The sequence below is a fragment of the Gekko japonicus genome, unplaced genomic scaffold, assembly GCF_001447785.1.
Source record: "Gekko japonicus isolate JY-2015 unplaced genomic scaffold, Gekko_japonicus_V1.1 scaffold2816, whole genome shotgun sequence".
Classification (NCBI taxonomy): domain Eukaryota; kingdom Metazoa; phylum Chordata; class Lepidosauria; order Squamata; family Gekkonidae; genus Gekko; species Gekko japonicus.
Window position 1 is genome coordinate 1 of NW_015160921.1, and position 10,861 is coordinate 10,861.

At 42.3% G+C, this 10,861-nt stretch overlaps 1 protein-coding gene across 1 annotated transcript in view; it reads right to left on the reverse strand.

The window, feature by feature from the left end:
* Window positions 1–829: 829 nt before the first annotated feature.
* EFCAB14 (EF-hand calcium binding domain 14) overlaps window positions 830–10,861 on the reverse strand; it is a gene marked incomplete at its 3' end in the record, with an annotated part of 28,503 nt that continues 18,471 nt past the window's right edge. The window contains exons 6-9 of the mRNA XM_015424589.1: window positions 9,747–9,848; window positions 6,184–6,375; window positions 1,614–1,694; window positions 830–938 (exon numbers count right to left, since the gene is read on the reverse strand). Of these exons, the coding sequence (XP_015280075.1) occupies window positions 830–938; window positions 1,614–1,694; window positions 6,184–6,375; window positions 9,747–9,848 (484 nt within the window). The remainder of the gene's footprint in view (window positions 939–1,613; window positions 1,695–6,183; window positions 6,376–9,746; window positions 9,849–10,861) is intronic.

Sequence of the window (10,861 nt, forward strand, 5' to 3'; positions counted from 1 at the left end):
AGTAGAGACATCACCCGGTCAACAAAAGTATAGTCAAAGCAAGGGTATTCCCAATAGTAATGTATAGCTGCAAGAGTTGAACCATAAGAAAGGCCAAGTGCCGAAGAATAGCTGCTTTTGAATTATGGTGCTGGAGAAGACTCTTGAGAGTCCCTTGGACTACAAGGAGATCAAATCAGTCAATCCTAAAAGAAATTAACCCTGACTGTTCCCTGGGATACCGAAGCTGAAGCTCAGAAACTTTGGTCACCAAATGAGAAGGAAGCACTTACTGGAGATAACCTTGATGCTGGGAAAGATTGAAGGTAAAAGAAGAAGGGGACAGCAGAGGATGAGATGGTTAGACAGTGTTACCGATGCAACGAACATGCAATTGAGCAAACTCCGGAGGATGGCGGAAGGCAGGAGGACCTGGCGTGATGTGGTCCATGGGGTTGCAGAGTTGGACTCAACTGTGCAACTGAACAAACAACACCACACTACATATTTATATGAAGACATTCTGGAAGATTCAGTTCCTTTTGCAATAACTCCTAGCACAAAATATGCCTCTTATGAATGCAGACAGAGTTGATGTTTTCATTGAGCTATCTACCACAACCCTATGAGTTGGCCTATGTAACTACACTTGCAAGCTTCTTGTCTGTCTCTGTTTCAGTGAAGACTGAACCCTAAGAGGCCTGGGGCATTTGCCTGCACCATGAAGGAAAGCTACCAAATGTATTTCTACTGTTTCCAACACTGCCTTGGTCAAAGATTCTAAAATTACTATTCTGGCTTAAAGGTAATGTGTATCAAGTCATAATACAGTTTATATGGAATAAATTACCTTTTTTAGTTGCTTCAGAAGTGTCACTCTCGGGCTTGCTTGTCAGAGCATTGATCAGCTGCAGCTTCTCTCTCAGTTTGGATACCTGAGACTCACCATTTTCTATTTTCTGTACACCACCACCAGAAGAATTTCATTAACAACCCCTGCTTCTTTCACCATAAATGAGTTGCACAACTTATTCCAAATATATTTCAAAGATGCATAGAGTATTGCCATACAAAATGTTTGTTTTATAGTGCTAAAACGGCTGAATTGTTCTACTGAATTCACTACGGAAAAAGAGGATCCCACAGTAGGAGAAGGAACATAAAGCATAAAAACTCATGACAGCTCAGTTTCCCAAAGTACACCATAGGAGAGCTTCACTGTCCCAGGAAAATAAATAAATATATATATCTCCAACGAACTCTGTTCAGTTAGAGAAGTAGGAACACATAAAGCACTCATTGTGTTTGTTATCAAAAAGCTATACACTCTCTGAGTGAAAGTCATACATGAAAGACTTTATAACCATTAGCAGGAGTTTTTCATTTAAGGCTCTCTAAAGCACCCTGCATACCTTGCTCTCATAAAAAAAACAAGAGGGTTCTAGAGTTCATGTACCTATGACAAAGTACAGATGAAAAAAGCTGAGTAGTTTAACAATGTGATTCTCTACTGTCTCTCCCGAGCCTGAGTTCATTACCTTGCCCTCCGGTCCTTGGGGGCAAACACGGCATGTCAGTACACAATTCTTAATAAAAAAACCACCTTATTTTAGAAACTAGTTCTTAAGAGTTACCTCCATATTTTGTACATTTTCAGTAGTAGTTTCATTTCTTGGTTCACTTTCTACATTCACAGAGGTAGTTAAGTCACCCACCTGCAAGAGATATGAAAGTTCTAGTGTGTAAAAAGCTAAACAGTTTAGCTTTTTCAAAGATGATAGAAATCGTAACAAGACAGAAATCCAGTTTCATAAATATTAAAGACTAATATAAAAATCTGCATTGAAGAAAGCTGATAATAGCACAGAGGCTTTTCTGCACATACTGAGATTACTGGCAGCCTACAGGAAGCTCTGAGCTGCAGCAGACAAAAGCAGGTTGGATGTTTAATTGATCAGAGGAAAGGAAGACAGACTAGCAATTAATGGCACATCAGCAAGGAGGCTATATTGTGCCATTATATTATATCTCAAACAACAAATAAACAGAACAGCATAGCATTCAAATAATTGCAACGGTAGTAATAAAAAAATAGCACAGGTACTACTAAGGAGCAGGGATCTTGTTTGCCAAATTCTAGCAAGAACACAATGCACCATAGCCAGTTAAGACCACAAGTGTTTTGTAGTCAGTATACATATGAAATCCTAACAGTAAAAGTATTACTACTACAACTTACTAACTATGTTAATGAATATGATGCTTTATATATCAGGGTTCCCCAATGTAGTGTCCATGGGTGCCATGGTGCCTGCCAACACCTTTCTTGGTGCCCACCAAATGTTTTTAGAAGTGAGTGAGATCAGGAGGAGTAGGACTTCTGATTCGCCAAAGCAGGGCTTCTGATTTGTCACTAAAGATCCGACTGGCTATGCAGATCAAAATAACATTGTTTCAGTGGCACCTACCCCACAGTGTTCGTTTTATGCTCTCATGCCACTCTCTTTCCCAGTGTATTTTTGATTACCCCTTTTCTCCAAAATTCAGCTTCCTCTTTCTGTAAGTCCCCATCTCCTGAGGCAATCTTTGGTGGTTGGGATCCTCCTCCTGAGGCAGCCATTCTGTGGCTGTACCCACCACACTGTGTCAGAATTCCAAAGGTGCCCACAGGCTCAAAAAGGTTGGGGACCCCTACTTTACAACATACAAGAAAGCAGCCCCAGTCTCAAAGAGCTTGCAATCTAACATGGGAGACAAACAAGAACAGAAAGGCAGGGGAGCAAGATGGAGGAAAGGATAAGCAGGAGGAATTTGTTTATTCCTGTTACTTTTTCTAAAGAAGACCAAGACTAAAGAAGCTGTGCCAAAGGTTTCATGGAAAAAGTGAATTTCAGGGACAGATTTGAAGGTGTAATTATGGCATCATTGAGATGTTCTGGGAAGTATTTACTGAGGGCAGCAAGGCTGGAGTCATTTGAGAAAGCAAGAGACCTTTGGACAGTTAAGGGAGAGTTAAGTAAGGAATAAATTTTGATTGGAAAGAAGAGAAGGGAAGGCCATGGAAGATTGGAAAGAAGATTGGAAAGAAGAGAAGTCTTCGGCCATCCTCCAAAGAAAGAAATAACCACTCCTATCTATCATGTCTATCAAGGTCAGTCACACCCTAAAGAAAATATAACTTGAAGGAGCTGCAGCCCAATTAAAATAAACAATTAAAAACAGATAAAGTTAAATAAAATAAAAACTGTTCATGGAGTTCAGCTACAATACCACAGCAGCTGATTAGACCAAAACCCAAAACTCAGTGTAGAATTTGACAAAGGAAAATCAGGTGCCCCATTAGCAACCTAGTGTGATGATACCATCGATTAACGAGCCACTTCTCTCAGTCCAGAGGATGACTTTATTAAAAGGTGTTTCACTTACAAGATTTCTGTTTAGAATGGCGTGCAATACATCAAGCAGGTAACAGGAACAAAGTTCAAACAGACTCTATACCAATGAGACACTTTCCCGCCCGGGAAGAACCGCGCCAAAGTAATGGGAATCCCAACGGCTTGGATATTCCAAAACATCTTAGTTCCCATGCTCTGAGCGATATCAGTAGACATAAGCGAGCTCCCTTATCTCCCACCTGTCCTTGAAGTGTTTCTGCGTTACGCTAACAAGCTTGCCGTTTATGAGCATGCGCATGGGTCACTAGGCAACAACTATCAACATATGAGTTAATACAGAAAGCATTGCATGTTAAGAGGTCCCAACAGGTGAAGCATATATACAATGAACAAATCATGACAGCTTGCTGACACCTAGAAATAAAATCTTTCAATATACAATCCCCTCTGTGCCTGGTCATTTGGAGGATGTCTCCTTATGTGTTTTTTTTTCTATTTAAGAGAGCACAAGAGATCATACGACATTTTACAAAGTAACATAAAGACAAAATTTCCAAAGCAGATTACAATTGTCATAGCAACACCTGGGAGATAAAGGGAAGGAATATGCATAAGTGTAACACTTAGGTTCTATTTCAGTTGGGAATGAGTACAAATGAAGTGTTATTTGTACTCTAAAAATCTAAAAAGGCTATATCTGTTGAAAGCCGGACACCACCCCAGCAAATCTGGCTGAAGTCCATGGTGGGATGGTTAAAACAGAGCTGGCTGAGACTGAATCCTTCTAAGATGGAGGTTCTTTGGTTGGGACTCAGGTTTAGGGAACCAGCTCATGGCTCTTGACAGTGTGCAAAACCAGCATCAATCGTCAGGAGCCTGGCTGTGGTTCTCAATGCCTCCATGTCAATGGAGACCCTGACCACAAATATTGCCCCACTGGCATTCTTCCAGCTGTACCAGGTTAGGCAACTGGCTCCGTACCTGTATCACCCTGACCTAGCCACAGTAATCCACGCAATGGTCACTTACAGATTAGACTATTGTAACTCGCTCTATGTAGGGCTACCCTTGAGACTGACCCAGAAACTCCAACAGGTCCAGAATATGGCAGCGCGGGTCCTTATGGGGACCCCACAAATGGCACATATTCAGCCTGTGCTACATGACCTGTACTGGCCCCCGGTGGAGTACCAGATCAAGTGCGACGTTCTGGTGTTAACATTTAAGGCCCTTAATGGTCTGAGACCCATGTATCTTTGAGACTGCCTCTCCGAAATGGGTTGCGCTCAGCAAATAGCAACTTACTGGTGGTCCCTGACTCAAGAGATATTCGGCTGTCTTTAACCAGGGCCAGGGCGTTTTCTGCCCTGGCCCCAATCTGGTGGAACTCCTTGCCAAATAATATCTGGCCCCTGTGGGATCTAATGCAATTCCACAGGACCTGTATGACAGAGGTGTTCTGCCAGGCGTTTGGTTAAGGACAGCAATGGTTTCCATCAGTCTGACATTCCTGTCTCCTGTCCCCCACGAGGGAGTGGCATAATCGGTAGTTTAACGCCATCCTATCAGGTTTACTGTATTTTTATTGTATTTTTACTGTTTTAATTGTTCAACTAATGTATAATTGTTTCCTATTGATGTACACCTCCCTGAGCCCTGCCTTGCAGAGGGGGGCAGTTTAAAAATTTAACTTAACACAAGGTATAGCTAGGGGCTCTGGGGCAAGTGATGCTCTGTCTTCTTGGTGCTTGGGGGGGGGGGTCAACAGTGGGAGGGCTTCTAATGTCCTGGCCCCACTGCTGGACCTCCTGATGGCACTGGTATTTCTGGCCACTGTGTGATACAGAGTGTTGGACTGGATGGGCCTTTGGCCTGATCCAACATTGGCGTCTCTTATGTTCTTATGTTCTTAATAAACAGTAAGGATTACAGCTAGATACACAGGTTACCATGTAGATATCTGTATAACTAGGATTTCTACCCACCATAGCAATCACACTCACTGTCTCTTTCTTTGCTTTTCCCTGAAGTCCCATCACTGCCGGGTTAAATGTGAAGAAGCAGAAGCAGTGAAATTGATTCTTATTTGTGTGTGCGTGCACTGGCCGCAAAAACCTCCATTCTAGCCTAAAGCCTATTAGTTCCTTGCTTTCAATTCCAAAAGGCCCAAGAAAAAAAAGTGTCATAAAAAGAAGTCTCCAGCTGGAAACAAGATAAACACGCAGAAATTGACTTTGCATAAGTCCAACCTCAGCAACTGACTTTGTAGAAGGTTTATCTAGATGCAGGATCTTAATGTATTCTGGTCAGAAACAGCACAAATTCACTAATGATTCAGATAGAAGCTTCTTTCCAACATGATCAATACTATGTCCTCATATTGTATTACAACTTAGTTACTTGTTAAAATTGCAGCACAGTTCTCGTGGATGTTCAAAGTACACCTGCCTATCATTATCATAACCCACAGAAGCTCAGCAAATGAGACATCTGAGATTATTGTGCAATCTAGGGTGAGGCAACAGCAATCTATTCTGTGACAGATATAGTTGTTGCATAAGTTCATTAATTCCACCTGCGAACACTGATAGTAGAGAGATATCCAGGGAATAAATAAAAATTCTGCTTCACTATCTTTTTTTGAATTTCACATGCCAAGAAAGATGCACCTTTCAACATCTTTCAGAAAGTGGATTTTTAAATGTTAGTTCATTATCTGTGTAGAAAAACTGGTATATTAAAGCCTGTGACCGGAGTTACTGCTTTGGAAAGATTCATTTCTCAATAAACTCTATTGCTAGACACTTACCACAGTGAGGGTCAGGTTTTCTTTTTTCTCCAGTTTATTAAAACCCTCCATATGATTTTCTAATGAAGCAACTCTCCAGCTTAAATTGTTGACTGTGGAATCCATACTGAAGAGTTTTAAATCATTCTGTTTCTGGTATAATATTAAAGTTGAGTTTACCTCCTCTAGAGAGGTATGCAGATACTGGTTATCCTGTTTAAACACAACATCAGTTTTCATTACTCAAATGTGGAAGCAATGAAGCAGCAAGAATAATTAGCACTTAAAGCAAGTGTCTTCATTACTCTAGGTACATCTCATTTCACTGATCTCTTATCCTATGTATATATACACAGAAGTTAACTGAAACCAGTACAGGGTTGTAGCCGGGGGGGGGGGGCATTGGGGGGAAATGCTCCCCACAAACGAGTGCTGCCCCCTCAGAATTTTTTAAATGAATATTTTTTTAAAAAAAGATGTGTGGGGGTGTTCCAAGAAGACCCCAAGCATAGTCAGGAAAGTTTCACACTCATTTTTTCTTTTTTCCAGGCCGAAAAATAGATTTTTTAAAACTGCAATAAAATAAAATTGCAAACCCCCCTGCAAAATGTAAAATAGAGACAGTTGGAGATCCCCCCCCCAGGCTTACACAGAAAAGCAGCCCAGAACTGAGTCTCTCCAATCAAAAGGACTAGAGGTCGCAGTGGAACTGAAGCTGCTTCTTCTGCTGCTGCAAGAGGAGCAGAAGGTGCACTTGAGGTGCCCCCCCCCCGATTTCCCCATGCCCCACCAACCAAAATTTTCTAGCTACGCCCCTGGACCAATATAGCTTATTTCCAAGCAGCATGAGATATACAGGTTATATCTATGGTCAAATTGTCCAACAACTTCTTAAACTACAAGAAGGTTAATTTTAATTGCTTGAAATTTGAACTAAGGTGTGCTCTTCTAAAAGTGAATGTAAAGGTAAATTGCAAGCACAATTATTAATGCAGACTATCTTCAGAGAATACGTAGCCTTTGCAGATGATACAAAATAATGTTCTAGCATATGTGCCCATACCTAAGAGCCTTACAGCAGTCTAATAAGTTATTTTCCTAGAATGAACAATTATTCACTCTGAGTGACCAGCAACAAAGTTTAAGAGCTACTTTGGGTACTGTCACACAATTTACTTATTTATTTATTTCAATTTGTATCCCGCCCTCCCCGCCGAGGCGGGCACAGGCGACTTATATAACATTTCATGAAGTACACTACAGTTAAAAGACTGTCAAGACATAAAACAAATCACATAAAATAACAGTAATTTAAAATATTCCTAAAAGTGCTAGAACATCCAAATAAAACAAGAGCAAAACGGTCTCTATGGCCTGGTTTAGGTGGCTGTATAGTTCCAATGCCTTCCACACCAGCTTGGTTCTCCCACTTATTGTGCGGCGAGCACAGGCCGGAGGTAGCACTGGTAAGCCAGGGCATGGCTGGAGGCATGGCTGGAGATAAAAGAAGGTAGAACCAGGGCAGAGGGACACTCTTTGGTATATAATGCAGGTCCTAATCAAACACCCAGTGGAAGAGCTCCGTTTTACAGGCCCTGCGGAACTGTAAAAGGTCCTGCAGGGTCCTGATCTCTTCCGGGAGCTCATTCAACCAAGATGGAGCCACTACCAAGAAGGCCCTAGCCCTGGTAGTCACCAGAGTACTATCCTTGGGGCCTGGAAGGGCTAGCTGATTTTGCAGCCCTGATAGCAGTGCTCTCCGGGGAACATGTGGGGAAATGCGGGCTATCAGGTATGCCAGACCCTGACCATATAGGACTTTAAAGGTAAAAACTTGCACCTTGAAATGAATCCGGTATGCTATCGGCAGCGAGTGCAGTGCCTTCAGCACTGGTTGGATGTGCTCCCACAAAGGGACACCCATCAACAGCCTGGCTGCTGCATTCTGCAATAGCTGCAGCTTCTGGATTTGCAACAAGGGCAGCCCCATGTAGAGATAATTACAGTAGTCCAATCTCGTGGTGACCATCGCATGGATCACTGTTGCCAAGTTGTTACATTCAAGGAAAGGAACCAACTGCCTGATCAGCCAAAGATGACAAAAGGCCAACCTGGCAGTGGCTGCTACTTGGGCCTCCATTGTTAAGGAGAAATTCAAGAGCACTCCCAAACTCCTAACCTCCGGTGCTGGCACTAGCTGCGCTCCATCAAAGGACAGGAGTGAGATCCCTACCCCCAGACCGCCCCGGCTCAGGCACAGGACCTCCATCTTCGTCGGATTCAATTTCAGCCGACTCAGACTAAGCCAACCAGCCACGGTTTGCAATGCCTGGTCCAGATTTTCCAGTGTAGAGTCAGACTGGCCCCCCAACAACAGATAGAGCTGGGTGTCATCTGCATACTGGTGACACCCTAGCCCATGCCTTCCAGCAATCTGGCTAAGGGGGCGCATATAGATGTTGAATAACATCGGGGAAAGTACCACCCCTTGGGCCATGCCACAGATCAATGGATGCTTTCAGGACAGTTGTTCCCCTAGCGCCATCCTTTGTCCCCGACCCTGGAGAAAAAGATGCGAACCACTGTAAGGCAAGCCCCTGGACTCTGGCATTGGCGAGGTGGTAGGTCAGTAGCTGATGGTTGACCATGTTGAATGCTGCCAATAGGTCCAACAGCATCAGTACCACCGTTCCGCCTTGGTCCAAAGGTCATCTGCGAAAGCGACCAGTACTGTCTCCGTCTCATGTCCCGGGCGGAAGCCGGACTGGAAGGGATCTAAAATGAAAGCGTCATCCAAGAAGCTCTGTAACTGAACCGCCACAGCCCTCTTGATTAGCTTGCCCAAATAGGGCAAATTGGAAACCGGCCGGTAATTAGCCAATTCGGCTGGATCCAGTGATGGTTTTTTCAAGAGGGGACGAACCATGACCTCGAGTGTCCCCGGGAACAAGCCCTCTAAAAGAGGTTAATAATCTCCCTTAGGGCATCTTGAAACCCCTTGTGACCCGCTTTAATGAGCCACGATGGGCATGGATCAAGGAGGCACGTGGTAGGGCACACAGTTAGGAGCAATTTGTCGACTTCCTCTAGGCTGAGTGGACTGAAATAATCCAAAACCTGACAAGAAGATGTGCATGGAGCCTCGAGTTCACTCACTGTTTCAACTGTGGTAGGCAGGTCACGGCGGAGCGACAAGAGTTTATCTGCAAAATAGCTTGCAAAAACCTCACAGCCAATGTCCAATTCCCTAATGTTTGGCCTGCCTTGTGGCTGGGTCGTCATTGACCGAATTGTTCTAAATAATTTACCACTGAAACATTCAAGACACCTATTACCATTCAAAACACAGTGAACATTAATTCTTTCTGTGTTCAAATTTAACTATTTGTTCTCCTTTTCTTGCTGCTATGTCTACTTTCAAACACTCACACATACTGGTTTTAACACATCAAAAGTAACTTTCTTATTACTAAACACCTTGTTCCAAGCAGTAACATTAACCAATGACTGTAACACTGAAAAACCTTCATAGTTAAAGTAGTTTTTACTCTTAGATGCATATCAAATTGGTAAATGAGAAGTACCTGTTTACAGCTGTCTGTCAGATTCTTTTCACTTATTTGAGGAACATGAGAAGTGGAAGCTGAAGGCATCTGTTTTCCTCTAACACTTTTTGTGTTTTCACTCTGAAAAAAATTAACATGTATTCTTCACATTAATTCTTCATCTTGGAGCACTGAGATTAAGCCTTCAAAGACATACCTAAGAACTAAAGTCAAGCAGAATTTGACACACAACATATTAGTTCTCTTTGTTAATGACACAAAAATGTAGCAGCCCCTGTATTCCCCTATCAAACTCTGATTTGTTTGTAAGAGAATGAGCTAATTTGTGCTTGGACTGAAAGCTTTTTCCAATTCCTTAAATAAGTGGACTGAGAACTCCTTTCCCCTTACTCTCAACAAAGCTGAAATGGAAAAATTTCCAGCTTGAAATAAATAACATTTAACTGTGACATCTGAACAGGGGCACTTAAGCTGTGGTTTCATTCTTGTCTACAAACTTGGAATCTGAAGCTTTCTGCATTTAGACATCACAATAAACCAGAGTTGATCAATGCCATTCAATTTTGATGTCTGAATGCCAATTAAAAAACCATACAAAAATTCAAGTTACGGTTGTAGCTGATTCATTAACTACCCTGTACTACTTGTGATTTGTTGCAAAGTCTGAGTTCACAGAACAATTTTTTGCACTGCCCCTTCTTGCCATGCGGCTACCAAAATAGCAATATAGGGATGACGTTTACACACAAACAGTATCTTGTTGCCTACATCTGACAGACTTACCAGAGTTTGTACAAACAAGCCACAGCTTATGATGCCTGAATGTATTCAGGCTTGAGCTATAATTCAAAAGTGATTTGTAGCCCAAGAAACAAAGTATTCCTTGTTTACTGTTCCATTTGAACATTATAATAAACTGTAATTTCTTTTAAACAGAAAATCTTCAACCTCAGCTGCACACACAAAGAAGAAAAGAAGGAGTGCATGAGCTCAAGGATAAACTATGTATGTTCATAATATCAAAACGGGGGTTTGTTCATGATGTCTAAATGCTGCCAATATGTCTGAAGACAGTATAGCTGCAATGTAGTCACACAGTGGGTGCGTTCAGATGGGGGCTTTACATCGGTTAG